Genomic DNA, 16,297 nt, shown 5'->3' with positions numbered 1-16,297 from the left:
TCCTGGCACTGGCGGGGCTGAGTGTTCTTGGGGTCTGTAGAGAAGCTCAGGGCACCTGCTTTCAGTGCCAAGTGGCAGAGAGCTAGGCTGGCCCTGCAGGGCCTGCCCACACTGCAACAAGTGCTCCCACTCAAACCCGGGCCCCTTTGCATGGCCTGCCATCCCTCCTCTGCCTCCCAGGACCTTGGGAACCCTACAAACTTTGAATTCAGGATCTGCACCTCTGGGGTCATCCATGCTCAGCCCCGCCATGGTGAGGGGATCCAGCAGGGAAGGGGCTGGCTGGCAGCAGACACCGAAGTGATGGGTGGGCCCCTGTCCCCAGTTAAAGCAAATGGAAGTACAGCTCGAGGAGGAGTATGAGGACAAGCAGAAGGTGCTGCGAGAGAAGCGGGAGCTGGAGAGCAAGCTGGCCACCCTCAGCGACCAGGTGAGAGGAGCCTGCCGGCTACTGCGGAGAGAGCTGGGAACAGGAGGGGTTCTGGCTCGGTAGGGCCCGCTGTCGTCACCTGTGGGTTGGGGTGACTGCCATCCACAGCACACTGGCCTTTGGCACCGGCCAGCATGATCCTGGCACTTCCCCTGTTGTTGCTCATTAAGGGTCTCTGAGAGTGAGGGCAGCGTGAGGAGGGGGCTTAGGAAAGACAGGAGGAGGCCCCGTGGCAGAGCCCGGAGCCCCAGCTCCTGGTGTCTGCCCAGGTGAACCAGCGGGACTTTGAGTCAGAGAAGCGGCTCCGGAAAGACCTGAAGCGCACCAAGGCCCTGCTGGCAGATGCCCAGATCATGCTGGACCACCTGAAGAACAACGCCCCCAGCAAGAGGGAGATCGCGCAGCTGAAGAACCAGGTATCACCCGCTCTGGGGCAAGCCAGCTTGCTTTTTCAGTTCTCTCTCTCTCCCTCTTGCCCCATCAGTGGTTCTTGAGTCCTTAGGAAGGAAGGTGACAGGGAAGTGGGGAGAAGCAACTGTAGCACCCAGACCCCTCAGGGTCCACGCATGCTCTGCACATGACCACCAGGCCCAGGACAGCATGGACGGGCTCAGGGCACACAGGACACATCACAGCCCCGGGGTCTGAAGTGAACAGAGGAGGAGAAGGAGAGCTCCTGGGTTCCCCCACTCCCCTGTGAGCCCCCTGCCAGCCCTCCTGCCCCCAGGGAATGGCTGACCTCTCTCCCTGGGGCGGGGGTGGCTCTGTGTCCAGCTGGAGGAGTCAGAATTCACCTGTGCAGCAGCTGTGAAAGCACGAAAAGCAATGGAGGTGGAGATCGAAGACCTGCACCTGCAGATTGATGATATCGCCAAAGCCAAGACAGCGGTGAGGCTGCAGGGTGTGCAGGGCCAGACTCGGGGGGCTGAGGGAGAAGGGAGCTGTGACAGTGGCTCCCGTCACCCCAAACAGGGCACCTTTCCAGCCTGGTCCTTTCACGCCAGGGCTTTCTGCAGGGAGAGCAGGCCTCCCCTCCTTTCCCCCCACCCTCAAAGCAGAGACCTGGGAGGGGGCGAGGTGGAGGAGGGAGCCAGCAAAGGCCCATCTTCCCGTTTAACCACCAGCCTGTGGGAGCTTGGCCACAGGCCCCAACACCATAAATAAAGGTAGCTAATGTGGCTGAGCGATGTAAACAGGTGCCTGGAGATTCGCAGAAGCACCGATAAGAGGACAGGATGGCTCCCTTTCCCTCCCCTGCCCCTGGCCAGCCCACTGACAAGCCCAAGTGGCAACTAATTAGAGCGCTTATTTAATGCCTCCCTTTTAATTCCCCACCTCTCCCACGGCCCATCCATCGGCCCGAGAACTCATTACTGGGATGCGGCCGCTGGTACCTCCTCGGGCAGGGAGTGGGGCAGGGGAGGAGGTTGGGCTTGGCTCTGGCCTCCCTGGCCCCCCAGCCCGTCTCCCAGCTGCTGGGAGATGCCAATCTCCCGGGCTTGATTTATCCCCATGACATTTGTGCTCCTCAGCAGTTTTCAGGTGAGTAATTCAAATTCCTTAATTGTGTTAAAAAAGGCTGTTATAAAATTACCATTTTATTTAAATCCGAGTTAATAAATTTCTTGGCGGAGGCTTCCCCTGCTCCCCACAGCCTGGTAACAAGATGGATGGGGCAGAGAAGGAGCCAACGCAGTCATTTTGGTCTGGAATTACAGGCTAATAGATTCATTCATTTCCTGAAGCTGCTGTTGGCTGTCTCGTCTCCTCCCCCCGCCCGGAGTGGACTGGCTGTGGGGGCTGCATGGCCAGGGAGCAAGCAGTCCCAGGGGAAGCAAGAGTCCACAGCAGGAGAGCTTCCCAGATTTGAGAGGTCCTTGCCTGGGGCCTGAAGGGGGCAGAGTGTGTGCAGGTTAAGGCCTAGATGCAGGTGCTAGGACAATGGGTCGTTGGTTCTGGGCAGACCTTTTCTGGCCTCTCATTAGTCCCTAAGGAGTTGCTAGAAAGCAGATGTCCTTTAGCCCAGAGTCTGCCTGAGAGTCAAGAACAGCCCTTTGCCTCAGCTTCCTGGCCCAAAGCAGGACAGGCAGGTCCCAGAGCATCACTGGTCCTGGAACCTGCTCCAGCAGGTGGGCTGGCCACATCCTCACTCCATCCAGTTGGAGATGGTGTGGGGAGGTTCAATCTTCCCATCGAGAGCCATCAGGCATGCCAGGCCTTGTGTTCTCTGATCTGTCTTTGCCTCTGTCCAGCTGGAGGAGCAGCTGAGCCGCCTTCAGCGTGAGAAGAATGAGATTCAGAACCGGCTGGAGGAGGATCAGGAGGACATGAATGAGCTGATGAAGAAGCACAAGGCAGCTGTGGCTCAGGTACCCTGCCTGAGAGTATCCCACCGCACTGCCCAGACCCTGTCCTCCCGGCGGGTCCCCGGCACAGCCACTTCTTTTGGGGGGTCAGGGTGCCCGTGTGTCCTGGCCCTCTGTGCGGCGTGGAGTGGGCTGGATTTGGGCCTGCTTCAGCATTCTCTGCTTTCCCAGGCCTCCCGGGACCTGGCACAGATGAATGATCTCCAAGCTCAACTGGAAGAAGCCAACAAAGAGAAGCAAGAGCTACAGGAGAAGGTGGGGACCAGGGGCTCCCTTGGTAGAGAGAGGGTGCCAGGGTCTGTGTGCAGGGACAGACCTGAGCTCACAGGCTAGCACATGCTTCTCTCTGCCATCAGTCAGCCACAGAGCAGCGGCAGTGAGTGCAAAGGCCTAGGCTTGGAGCCATGTCACCATAGCAGACGCTTTGGCTTCAGCTGCCTCATTTCGCATTTCTATTCCCTCTCTGGTCTTTAGCTTTCTCCTTTCTCTCCAAAGGGCAGAATCTGTGCCAGCGCTGGGCCAGGTGGGGAATGCCTCTGGCTCAGGGCCCTGTCCTCCCACCTCCCTTGTGCATCCCTCCCTCCTTCTGGTCACCATGGTGATCTTGCCGTGGGGGAGGGGAGAGAGACCCTGCCCCCTCCCTCTCCAGGCTCAGTTCTTTCTTCCCTTCGTGCCCTTGATCCCCCAGCTACAAGCCCTCCAGAGCCAAGTGGAGTTCCTAGAGCAGTCCATGGTGGACAAGTCCCTGGTGAGCCGGCAGGAAGCTAAGATCCGGGAGCTGGAGACACGCCTGGAGTTCGAAAGGACCCAAGTGAAGCGGCTGGAGGTGGGTGACCACTTCTCCCGGTCCAGTCGGCCCCAGCAGGGCAGAACGGCCCCCCTGGCTGGAGCCACGCATGCGCAGCGGGGCTGGGCAGGCACGAGGCCGCCGGGCTCCTCCGAGGCCTCTGCCAAGCTGCCAGGCCAGCGGACGGGGCAGGTGCCTTGTCCCCCGCGCCCGCCCGGCCTGCTCTCCGGGCACCGCCGAGCCTGCCTGCTTTACATTCTGTTTCCGTGCTTGCTTTCTGCCAAGGGACCCGAGCAGCTTAGCTTTTCGTCTTCATATTTTCCTCCACCGCGCGCTCCCCCCGCAGGTCCCCTCCCTCCGCGGCAGGGTCATAAATATGCAGCGGATGGCACCCCTCCGAGGGCCAGCGTCCGTCCTCTCATCTCACCGCTCGCTCTTTCTCTCCTTTCCATTTTTTATTCGCTTTTTCCCTCAGTTCTTCCCACCTCGGCCTTTTCCCCCTCCTCCTTCATCTTCCTCTATTTTTGCCCCATGCTTCTTTCTCCCTCTGTGTTTATTTTCTCCCCATTCTCCTTCCCTTTCTCACCCTGACCTATTTCTTTTTCCCCAACCCTCCCCAACCCATTCCTCCTCCTCACCCTCGGCCTTTCGTCCTCCTGCCTCCAGCCCTTCTCCTTTTTCTCTTCACCTCCTCCTTCTCTTTTCACCCCTCCTTCCTCCCGACGGTAAACCCCACATTTAATCCTTTGGGATCCACTCTCCTGGAGCCTGCAGGCTCCAGCCCCGCCCCCCCCCCCCCCAGCAGAGCAGGTGGGAGGAAAGAGGCCAGCAAAATGATCCCTCCGCTTTGCACCCCTCTTGTAAGTTCTTCTTCTCCGTATCAAGCGTGTAGACGTCCGTCTGCGCCCTGGCAGGCCTCCCTGCCGAGCATGATCATGGGACAGGTGCCGAGGGGCATGACTGCCCCCTTCCCATCAGCTCCTCACTCAGTGGAGCAGGGTGGGGATGGAAACAGGTGACCTTGGGGCTGGCAGTGGGCATCGGGAGAGCATTAATACTCTTGACCTAGAAAGAGAATGTGGCGGAACCTCCCAAGACGGGGTCACAGTCCCGAGGAGAGCTGAAGAGAGTGCCAGGAGACTTAGTGAGAGAGCGTGTTCTGCCTTGGTAATATTGTGATCCACATTTTACACATTGGAAGGGTTCAGTAGCTTGCCGAAGGCCCCAAAGCTATCAAGGGACAGAGGATGCCACTGGTCTGGTGGATGCAGGACAGACCCGCTGCATTTGCCTCCTTTCGGGTGGGCTCCAGTCCCTTTTCTCAGCTCGCTCTCTCATTTTCCCTTCTGCTCAGAATGGCAGTATATGGTTTAGATGCACAGAATGTTAAACACATACGGTCCTTAGAGACGTGGCCTAGTGCTGTTATTTTAGAGACACAGAGGCTGGCGGCCTAGAGTGGCGACCCCAGGGCCAGTCAGGGGGAGGTCCAGGATTAGGACCGGAAGCGGGCTTCTTCCCTCACGCTCCGCCCAGATCACTAGGTCATTTTTTTTGTTCAGCAGCCTATGACCTGGAAGGGGGCCATGTATTCAAGTTTCTGGGGAAAGAGAGATTCATCAGGCTGAGGGGGTAGCTTTGTGTTTGGCATGTGATGACTGTTTAGTCTCCTCCTAATGGAGAATTCACAGTAAAGTCATTTACCTCTGAGCACAGGATCTAACTTTTGGAGCTTCTGGGTTTAGGGTCTCTGAGGAAATCCTGTTCCTCGTGGAGGCCCCACACATGGCATCAACATGGACAGGCCCAAACTCTAGCCAGAGCCCTCCTCCAGCCTAGGTGGTGAGAATGATGATAATAGCCCCTTTCATCTTCCAGCGCGTGCCTTCACGCACGTTACCTTATTGGGTCCTTAAAAGACTCCTGGGGGGAATAGGTGTTGTTCTCCTCCTTTTAAAGAAAGGCAAAGGAAGCTCCGAGGGCTTTAGTTGCTTGCCTGCCTAGCCAGCGAGCGGGGCAGCCGGAGCTGGACCCAGGCCTGCTGACTCCAGAGTTCTGCCAACCTCATTCTCTGGCTGATGGGTAGCTCTTCCCACCGACCTGTCCAGAGCCTGGCCAGCCGGCTCAAGGAGAACATGGAGAAGCTGACGGAGGAACGAGACCAGCGCACGGCCGCTGAGAACCGGGAGAAGGAGCAAAACAAGAGGCTACAGCGGCAGCTCCGAGACACCAAGGAGGAGATGGGCGAGCTTGCCAGGAAGGAGGCCGAGGCAAGCCGCAAGAAGCATGAACTGGTAATACCCCCCGCCCCCCGCCCCACTGGCCACAAGGCCCCAGGCCAGCAGCCCTCTGAGAAGCTGCTAAGCACACACCTCACCACTGGACTGGTGGGGGAGGGCTGCACAATAGCCTGGTTTAGAGAATCGAAGAAAGAGGACATGTCAAGAGGACAGTCCAAGGAGCCCTGCAGTCAGGCCAGGGGCCAGGGGAATGCCAGAACCCCCATCAGACAAGGCCAGGCCCTAACAGCCCAGCAACCCCAGAGCAGAGAAGGCTCTGTAGGCTCTTGGTGGCATCCACGTAGCTGCTTCCCAGCCAGGAGAGGCTTGAAGTGGCTTTTTCTGGAGCAGCTGGATGAGAGACTGGCCCTCCTGTGGATTGGACTGCCTCCTCTCCCTTCCAGGAGATGGATCTGGAGAGTCTGGAAGCTGCAAACCAGAGCCTGCAGGCTGATCTGAAACTGGCGTTCAAGCGCATCGGGGACCTGCAGGCTGCCATTGAGGACGAAATGGAGAGCGATGAGAACGAGGACCTTATCAACAGGTGAGGGGCTTCTATGGCAGCTACGGCCAGCTTGGAGGCCCTCTTGACCACCCCCAGCTTCGACCTTGGTCTCCCCTCTCCCAATCATCAGACCTCAGCATGGACCCTGCCCTGCAGCGGCCGAGGGCAGGACAGGTGCTGCCGGGGCGAGACACGTCCCCCACCCCCCCACGCCCCATCCTCTGCCCCAGGCCTCCCAGCGACCTGGCTCTCCAGCTCTGCCTGTTCAGGATGAGTTATTCCCCCGTTTAGCTGCATTTCCCATGGCGCCTGCCCTGCTCTGGGGAGAGCAGAGATTTAAGAGCTGTGGTGCCTTGTTACCGTGCCAGAGATTTTCTCTCATAAAACCCACCCAGGGAATGGTTTAGGAGAGAGATTTGTGGTCTTAGGCTGAGGAGGAAGTCACGAGGCAGGCAGACCAGCAGTGGGGGTGGGGTCAGGCCCTGCGAGGAGCTCCCAAGGCTGCCCTGGGTAGAACACTCCAGACTTGCTGCCCTCCTGCCCCCTGGCCGCCCAGGCAGCCTGCTCCCCTGGGGCAGGAGGATGGTGCCCGAGGTGGCCCGGACCTCCCTCCGAGGACAGCACTGTCCTGTCTCCTGGTGTCTTACTGAGGAAGGAAGGGCCTCGGCTGAGGCGTCCACCTTGTTTTGTCCGTCGACTCTTCCGTCTACTTCCGGCCCCATTGCCCACCAATTTCTTTCTGTTTCCAGTTTGCAGGACATGGTGACAAAGTATCAGAAAAGAAAGAATAAACCGTGAGGACTGGAGCGCACGCGCTCTCTGCCTCTCCTGGCGTGGTTTCTAACCACCCCTAACCCCGGGCTCCCACCCCGCTGCATGCCGCATGTGGACACAGCCTCCGCTGATCCTCCGAGCCAGTCTGTCATGCTAACCCAGCTGACTCAGTCCTGAGGGAGGCAGGGCGGTGGGCGGGCAAGGAGGGTGCCCCTCCTTGGTGGGCAGGACGGGGGCCCCATCAGAAAGGAGAGCTCAGCCGCCCTGGGTGGTGTCCACAGTTCTCCTTCCTGGGCTTCAGCCCTCTCCTCCCTCAGAACCCAAGTGTAGCCGCTTGCCAGCCTCTTTCTCTGGGGAGAAGTCTTTTGGGGCTGGATTTCTGCACATCCTTGGGCTCCTTTGGAGCCTGAGCTGCCTGAAAGAGTCGGGTACGTCTCGTGGTGAAAGGTCTACCACCTTCTTTTGGCAGACACGGGAGGAGGGAAGGGGCATCCAGGCGGCCAGTCACGGGCTGCTTTGTAGTGGCAGGCGAGGGCAACACGGCCAGATGTGTGCCCTTTACTCCCTGGGGGCACCTTGGACAGAAGGAGGCCTCGGGCGCTTGTGCCAGTGCTTGTCAGGCAGGTGGCGGGAAGCCCAGTAAATCCACCCCGTCTCCATGTCCTTCCTGGGTGGGAGCCAGGCTCTGGGTGCAGATGTGCGGGCCTTCAGGCGGGTGGGGCTGATCCTCCGTCAGGTTGGACAGGGCTGGTCTTCAGAGGGTGTTATTCTAACGTGGCGTCAGTTGCCTCCCTGACTCTCTCTTGCCTGGCAGCCCTCCTCCCCGGCCAGGATGAGCTGGCGGCAGTGCAAAGGACTCCGTGAGAGCTAATGATAAATGTAATAGTGTGTAACAGTGATAGAGGGCCGCTGGAGCCCGGTTGTCACACACAATTAATATCCCCCGCCGTTCTGTCTCCGTTTGTTTGTTCCCCCGCGATTCGGCTCCCAGTTAACTAATAGCACATGAGCCTGGACATAAATTGTATTTGACGCGAGGTTTAATTCCAACCATTTAAAATTTCAACTGCCCCCTGAGCCTGCCTGCCCCTGGAGTTTGTTTACGGGCCTGATTATTTAAGGAAAAGAATCCAAACATCCTCTATTGTCTTGAAACTAAAGGGAAGGCAAGGGCAGGCAGGCCAGCTTCTCAACCCACTGGCTGCTCTGAATGGAAGGAGGAAAATTCGTATTCTGGGCCCACAACAGTCTGTCCCCTGTGTATTCAGCCCTGCCATCCTTGGGCTGTAGGAGCTGATGAAATGCGCATCTCAGATCATATCCTAAACTATTGCATGCACACACACCCGCTCACCAGCATGCACTCACATAGGCACACAGGGGCTTGCGGTCCTAGCCAGGTTCTTGCCGATGGCAGAGGGGAGGTCTGCCATTCCCTCTGGGCCGCAGCTCCAAGTTATTGAGCGAGCGTGCTAAGGCGGGCAGAAAAATAATGTTTCGATTTACTTAGAGATACAGTTGTTATTGCCATAACCTTAATGAAAGCAGTAAACAGCACAGTATTAAGGGAGATTTATACAGAAACGCTTTTAACATGTAGACATAGATTTTGCGATGCATACAGCACCTCCTTTCTAAAGGCAATCAATATGGTTATGAACGGCGGTGATAAATTACAGGCTCTGAAGCTAGAGAAGGAGGTTTTTTGCACGGGTGTATAAATCAGGTGGTGCTGGCATTCCATGGGGCCTGTGCACCACAGTAAATCTGCCAGGCTCGGACGGGCACAGGGCTTGCATTAGTGGTTCCAGGGCTGTCTGCTAAACCCCTGTTTACCCGGGGCATCAGCCAGCCTCGTCTTTGTTATAATTCTGTATTTGACGGAAGCCCATAAAACACGCCTCTTTATTCCCCTCCCCACGAGTCATGCTGTATCACAGTCCCCAGAACAGAGTCTAGTGGTTTCTTCTGTGTGTGCACGCACGTGTGTGTATGTGTGTGTGCATGCATACACACATACACACACACACACGCCCATGTGGCTGTTTATTCAAGAACATAATTCAGGAAAGGAGCTGCTCCTGTTCACATAGATGAAAGGAAATTTATATCAGGGAGAAATCCTAGCATATATTCGTAGCAGGGACGCGGTAAGCAGACATTTTGCAGAATTCTAGAAGCATTCTCACTCAGAAGCTGTCTCCAAGTCCCTGCTGCTTTGTGAGTAGGTCCCCATGATTCCAGCATCAGAATTTGACTCCTCTGGGCTTTCCTGCAAGGCAAGAGGGCTCTAGCCAGCTTGACCAGAAAAAACCCTGGAGAACAGGAGCTGGAAGCTTCCTGAGGGAGGGAAGAGGCGACTGGGAGAGACAGCGCCCTTGTCTGCACTGGATCTCCAGGTGCAGCATGAATCCCCTCAGGAAATGCTGCTGCCCCTTCCTTGTCCTTTCTCTCTTTCTTAAGGGCCAAGGGGATTCACAGGATGGTTCTGGGATATGGCCTCTAGTGCCCAGGTTGGTGTTGCCATCAGCTCAGGAGACTCCAGGTTCAAGCTCACTTGAAGTCATAATGAAGCCCTTCCCTGCCCCATGGCCAGCAGCCCAACTCTTGCCGTGAAGGCATGGAAAGTAGCCACAGCTATAGCCTCATTTTTGGGACTGGGCAGACAAGAAGCTGCAGAATAGGCCTCAGAGAGGAGCTGAAGGACCCAGGACTCCTTTTTAACCAAGTGCCATTTAGCTGTAATTGATGGATGGATGGCCTCCCTGTCATTCTCATCGAATTGGTTGGCCGAACGGCAGCCTGTCACAGAAAATGGGATGGAGGCACCTCCGTGCTCCTCAGAGTCTTCTTGGTGGCCGTCACACAGTGTGGCCTGCTGCACAAGGACCCTGCTGTGGTACAGGGTCCTTGTGAACGGTGTGCTCTGTTTAACCACTCTTCTTCTCTCTGACTCACTGATGCGCATGCCCCCTGCATCCCACCCCCGCCCAAGACACACCTGCCGCCACTTCGGTGATCCCTCCTGGGCTGCGGGTGAGCCCCTCTTCCCAGCCTTGCCTACCTTTCTGCTCCTCGTCCCACAGTGAGGGGGACTCAGACATGGACTCGGAGCTGGAGGACCGGGTCGACGGGGTCAAGTCATGGTTATCAAAAAACAAGGGGCCTTCCAAGGCGGCTTCTGACGATGGCAGCTTGAAGAGTTCCAGGTAAGCTGGGAGGAAGGGGCGCCTTGTGCCCCAGGAATGGATGGCAGCGCTCTGATCCCAAAGAGGCTGGGCCTTGTGCCCCCTGTGTCTCTCTGGTACCGTGTGTGTGTGTGTGTGTGTGTGTGTGTGTGTGTGTGTTGGGGCTGGGGGTGCTGGGAGGACAGACCCACCCCTGGCACATGGGATGAGCACAAGAGGTTGGTTTCTTCTTCTTCTTCTTCTTCTTTTTAGTCTTTCTGTCTTTTTAGGGCCGCACTCACGGGATATGAAGGTTCCCAGGCTAGGGGTCCAGTCGGAGCTATAGCCGCTGGCCTGCACCATAGCAACAACAACATGGGATCCGAGTTGCATCTGCAGCCACAGGTCACGGCAATGCCGGATCCTTAAGCCACAATGGGAACTCCAGAGGCTGGTTTCTTCTTAGTCAGGGTCTGCAGCACCCTTATTTTTTCTAGGCTCAGGGCTTGGGTTTGGTGTAAGTTTAACTTCATCCCCACTTATTCATTCAACAAATGCTGATCAAACTACCTGATGGTTTGGGCCCTTGGAATCAAGCTGAAATGGGACAGAGGGGGACTCTTGATCTCCAACCCTGGACAGGGTCAGTTCGGGCCAGCTGTGGACCTCCGAGGTCTTAGTAGGAATAGCAGCAGAAAAGGTCCCAGTTCCCCTGACTCTCCTGACACAGCTACAGACACATTTCTTTCTCTACCCATTCTCTTCTTCCTCTAATCTTTGCCTTGCCCTCCACCATGCTTTCTGCTAACACCCACCCGCTGGGGGTACTTGCTCCCCGATTTTCCAGCCCAGTCCACAGTCTTCTGATCCCACAGGCAGTTACCCCTGAAAGCTAGGACTCTAATTCCCATCCCTCTCCTTCTCCAGCTCCCTCGAGGTCCCTTCCCAAGCCCAGCCCCTCACCACAAGCACCCAGGGGCCCCCTCTAATTGGTTTAATTTATTCGGCCAAACAGCATTTTGTTATTGCAGATAATGCCGCCTTCCCCGCCCACTGCCGCTCACCACGGCGTGGCAGGAGGCTCCAGGTAGTTGACAATGAAATAAATTGAACTAAACGTTTTAGAGGGGAAAAAGTGATGAAATAGAACAATAGTCTAATTTACATGACATTCTCCATGAAGCTATTTTCACTGACGCAAATTATTTTGCTTCATTTCCTCCCCGCTCTCACCGCCACTTTGCCAGGCCTGCTGCCGATTCCTCCTCCTCCTTCCTCCCTCCCCATGTCTCTCTTCTCTCGGTCTAATGCTGTTCCCCTCTGTCTCTCCCCCTCATGCTCTCTCTGTTGCCCCCGATGCACTCGTGGTCTCACCTCGCGGCCTCACCTCCCCGTGGCAGAAGCGCCCTCCACTCCCTGGGGAAGGAGGGCAAGGGGGCGGACGAGCGGCCGGCCTCCGCGCTGAGCTCCCTGAGCTATCGGAAGCGGCTGGCCCTGAAGGACTCCATCGGGGGCACTGGGGACGAGGATTCGCTCTTCTCCACCCTGAGCGAGCGGCCAGCCTCCCCGGAGAGGCCCCCCCGGAGGGCCCGCGGAGGCCCAGGCCCGAGGTCCGAGAAGTCGGAGGAGCCCGACGCCTGTGGCTCTGTCCTCTCCGGGGCCGGGGGCCGGGCCAGCCGGGGGCTGGAGAAGCGGTGGGGCTCGGACCTTGACCGGGCCTCGGCCGTCTCGGCGCCCGTCAGCCGGGCCTCCTCGGCCACCCGGCGCGGCTCCAGTGAGGACGGCGCCCGCTCGTCCATGAGCTTCTCGCTGTCAGGCTCGCCCAGCTCCCGCCGCAGCACCTCCCGGCTCGACAGCTTGTCGAGGACCCTCAGCCCTTCCTTGAGCCGGGTCTCGGCCCTCGGCCGGGAGAGCCCCGATTCCCGCCTGTCCCTGGGCCGCAGCTGCCTGGATGATTGGGACGATGGGGCCAGTGTGGCCCTGAGTGAGGCCCACTCACAGTATAGCCACCCGTCGCTGGCCCGCAGTCTGTCGGTGCCACCCCAACCCCGAGTCTCCCCCTCGGCCACGGACGAGCCTCCCAGCTCCAGCGTCCGCCCCGTCAGCCGGCGCTCCTACCTGGACCCAGACCTGGAGGCGGCCATCAATGAGGTCTTGAGCTACAAGCCCGTCCCGTTCCACCGGAGCAGCCTGGAGCCTGACTCCGAGGACGAGGACCGGAAGAGCATCCAGAGCACCCGGAGCGCCCAGCTGGGTCCCCCGGAGCGAGCCACCAGCATCCGCCGCTCAGCCTCTGCGGCAGACGTCTCTCGGTCCCGCAGCAGCCGGAAGAGCCGGAGCAAGAGAAGGAGCAGCTCCAGCTCCAGCTCCAGCTCCAGCTCCAGCTCTGAAGATTCCTCGGAGCACAGGCGGCGGAAGAAGGGGCGCTCTCGAAAGAGCAAGAAGAAATCCAAATCCAGAAGAAAGAGAACAGAGTCTGAATCTTCCTCGTCCACATCCGGTGGCTCTACTGTCTCAGGCCACAGCCGCTCAAGTGTGAAGAAGGGCCCGGCTCCAGAAGAGGAGGAGGCTGGGCAGGGGCGCCGGCAATCTCGGAAGGAGGAGAAGAAGCGCAAGAAGGAGGTGGACAGCCTGATGATGCGGTACCTGTACCGGCCAGAGAGCGACTAGTGCAGTAGGTGGCACCTGGCATGGAGTGCAGAGCATGGCGTGTGCCACTCAGTGTGAACTAACCCGTTTCCATCTCACCCGCCACCACCCAGGCCCTCCTGCGTTCCTTTTGGGCAGACCTGGCCTCGGAGAGCCTCCCCTGGCTACACCGAGAAAGGGGCCCAGCTAAGCTGGTTAAGCATTCTGAGCCCTGAACCCAATCAGCTGAACTTGCTAGTGATGTCACTCCTTACTCTGGGCCAGGGACACCCCCCCCCCAAATACTTGCCATATTTATTCACTTAATCTTCACACTAGACCCATAACAAAGGTCTGATTAGCCCCATTTTATAGAAAAAGAAGGGAAGGTTAAGTCATTTACCAAGGGCTGCATAGCTGGTAAGCGATGTTGCCAGGATCCGAATGGAGTCTATTCAACTGCCCTTAACCACTCCTCTGTACGCTCCAAGGCTGAGCACGTGGGCAAAATGTTTCTTGTATGTGCCTGGCAGCACCCACATGGAGCTTCTGTCTCTGTCCCTGACAGGCTGGGCCCAGAAAGGGGCTCTAGCTGACCCCCGGATGTGTTAGTGCACTGTGGCTGTCAGCTATTAAGGGGCCATTTGCTTGGCTCTCCCCTGGCCCTGCAATGTCACTTTCCTCTCTGACATGGATCTCAAGCTGAAGCGTGCAAGGCTTACAGGGCTGCAGCCCCACAGCACCGCACCCTGCAGCAGACCTGGAGATGCCTGATTCTCTCCCCACCGCTCCCACCTGAAGCCCACGCATGGGCGTCGCCTCATCTTAGCTCATCTTGTAAAGTTTTAATGAATAGAAATTAGCAGCTGCTGAGTGACAGCCCCCTCCTGGCTCTCCTGCCTCCCCCAGCCTTCTCCCAGTAGGGGGAGAGAGCTAGCTGTTAGGCCTTTATGCCCACACCCCCACCTCGGAAGAAAGGCAAAGACTGACTCATTGGAATCCCATTGTTGCCAGTTTCCCTGGTGGGCGGTGACATTTGGATCACCCTGGTTATGTGAAGCTGTTTTCGGCAAGGTACCCTCCCAAGGCAAGCTTGCTGCTTCCCAGGAGGTGTGACCCCAGAGCACAACCCCCGGGGGCAAGGGCGATGTTTCCTCGGTGCATGAACTAACACACACTTGTCGCACGCTTGTGGGCTTCTTGTGCAGCAGAGCAGCTGAACTGACTGGGGCTGGGTTCACGAAAAGGGAGCAATTTTGTTTTAAGAATTGGAGCAGGTGGAAAGGGAATGTCACTTGCGGCGATTTGGAGATGGTGTTGGGATGGGATTGTGGGGATGGATGGTATTGAGCAGAGAGAACTTGAGCCCAGACCAGGCTCATGGCCAATTCAGATTCTGTCGGCCCTGAGCTTCTCCGCGCCCAAGCCCTTGGGCTTAGCATTGCTCTGTCCCTTCCCCCATGGGGCAGATGGGTTGCAGGATGCTCTGGGAAGAGCAAGAAACACTCACTAGGGAGCTGTTATCACTGCCCCAGTGAGAAAAGGCAGGCTTGGCATCATGGCGTCATCAGCCTTTCCTCAGCACCCCTCCTAAGTTCCCTCTTCCCCCAGGGCAGGAAGTCAGCTGATGGGCTGTGGGAAAGCAGAGAGGAGCAGGCCCTCGCCAGGCCCTCCCCCACTGACCAGCAGCTGGTGGATTGCAGACCCCAGTAACTCAGCCCATCATCACCCTTGACCTAGCAAGAACAAAAACACGTAAAACTGATTTCTTCCCTCAGCCACCAGCACAGTTTTTCTTGTTCATCAGGAAACAGGAGTAGTCCTGACACCCTACCCACCGCCACCTCTAACGAGGACTGGATTCACTGCGGGGAGAGTGGGCACCAAGCCAGAAGCTGGCCAACCCATACGGAGCTGGCAGAGAAGGGGCAGGGGAGGGTGGACCTGGCTGGACTCGCTTTGGGTGAATAAACTGCCAAGAGTGGGGGCGGGTGGAGTGGTGGCTTAGCCTCCCACCTGGTGTCGGGGACCGGCAAGAATTCAGACCACGAACACGTCCATAGCAAAGGCAAGGAGAGGGGGCCGCCACCCTGGGCTTGCCAAGCAGGAATTAGCTTCTGCACCAAATCATTTGCGACAGCATTGAGTAGGAGACACTGGCTTGTGGGGAGGAAAGCTTTTTAAACAATGTGGTTAAAATGTTCCAAGTTGCAGCCCTGTCTCTTGCCCTGGGAAAGGGGGTAGCTGCCTACCGTTGGCTCTCTGACAGCTGTGGCGGTAGAAGCCACAAAGGATACTGGCTACAGAGCACCCAAGGAGAGAGCAGGAGGATCTGATGGCTGCTCAGAGCAGGGGGGAGAGGCCCGGTGTTCATCCCTCCCAGCTGCCTCTGCCACTGCGCCCAGCATTCGGATGGAACAGTGTTGAAACCCCGCCATCATTTATCCAGGTCTGCCTGGCAGGCACTGGAATATGGAAGTGGGGGCTGCGGCCCCGCTCTGAGGAGAGGCGTGAGGGGGAAAGGAGCACACCATTTGCATCTGGGTCCCAGTCCTGGCATCTCCCTCACCCCCTCTGCCCACTGTCTTCCCACAAAGCCGGTCCTTCCTTTGCCCAACTGCAGACCTGAGCCCTGGGTACCCAGAAGTCTGTCGAAAAAATGAAAATAAAATCAGGCTCCCACTATTTCAGAATTCAAACAAGCCAAAAGCTAAAATAACCCCAATTTTTTCTATGTTGCACAGTCATCGTTGAGCTTTATAATTTCGTCCCTGAGACACCCCAGAATCCTTAAGTGCCTTTGGCCCATCAAAGTAAGACTCATTTATGTTCAGTCTAGTTTCTAGTAAATGTGTTTTGTGCTATTCTGATTCCTTTAAAAATGGTAATTCATTCATGAGAAATACGATAACTATTAACCAGGCTGCCCCATTCCTGAGCCATTTTGCATAATTGAACACGTATTCTATCAGGCTCTTCCCTCTCCCCAGGGAGAGAGGAGACCTATCTTTACACTCCTCGGGCTCTCACCCGGGCCAGTGCGGGAGATGCAGGTCTTGTTTTCTTCTCGGGTCACCACTAGTCTAGTGGCAAGTTGAAGTCATCAAAAGGCTTTGCGGTCTAAGGTCCCAGCTTCAGATTTGTATTCTGGCTGTGTGACCTTAGGCAAGATGCTTCATCCCCTTGAACCAGCTTCCTCATGAATTTTATGTGGTGACGAGCAAGACAGCACGTCCAGAGTGCCTGGGACTGTGTCTCACATACGGGAAATGCTCGGTGAGCAAATCTTTCCTCACCACAGTTGGAAAGGCTGAGAATGTGGTTCTTTCTTGCAGAACGTGGTTTCCTCCTCTTTTCCTTT

At 57.1% G+C, this 16,297-nt stretch overlaps 1 protein-coding gene across 17 annotated transcripts in view; it reads left to right on the top strand.

Annotated features, from left to right (window-relative positions):
- MYO18A (myosin XVIIIA) overlaps positions 1 to 16,297 on the top strand; it is a 97,818-nt gene that overhangs the window by 78,601 nt on the left and 2,920 nt on the right. For 10 of the 17 annotated variants that reach the window (XM_047757828.1, XM_047757827.1, XM_047757826.1 and 7 more), the window contains 11 exons: positions 326 to 430; positions 700 to 846; positions 1,205 to 1,318; positions 2,683 to 2,799; positions 2,968 to 3,051; positions 3,485 to 3,622; positions 5,692 to 5,877; positions 6,267 to 6,406; positions 7,117 to 7,161; positions 10,228 to 10,350; positions 11,709 to 12,982. In XM_047757828.1, the coding sequence (XP_047613784.1) occupies positions 326 to 430; positions 700 to 846; positions 1,205 to 1,318; positions 2,683 to 2,799; positions 2,968 to 3,051; positions 3,485 to 3,622; positions 5,692 to 5,877; positions 6,267 to 6,406; positions 7,117 to 7,161; positions 10,228 to 10,350; positions 11,709 to 12,978 (2,469 nt within the window). In that variant the 3' untranslated portion in view covers positions 12,979 to 12,982. Of the gene's footprint in view, positions 1 to 325; positions 431 to 699; positions 847 to 1,204; positions 1,319 to 2,682; positions 2,800 to 2,967; positions 3,052 to 3,484; positions 3,623 to 5,669; positions 5,878 to 6,266; positions 6,407 to 7,116; positions 7,162 to 10,227; positions 10,351 to 11,708; positions 12,983 to 16,297 lie in introns of those variants that run through there. The other 7 variants (XM_047757839.1, XM_047757838.1, XM_047757836.1 and 4 more) reach the window with 3 other exon arrangements.

This window comes from Phacochoerus africanus, chromosome 14 (assembly GCF_016906955.1).
Source record: "Phacochoerus africanus isolate WHEZ1 chromosome 14, ROS_Pafr_v1, whole genome shotgun sequence".
Taxonomy (NCBI): Eukaryota; Metazoa; Chordata; class Mammalia; order Artiodactyla; family Suidae; genus Phacochoerus; species Phacochoerus africanus.
This window is presented reverse-complemented; position numbering and strand designations above follow the sequence as displayed.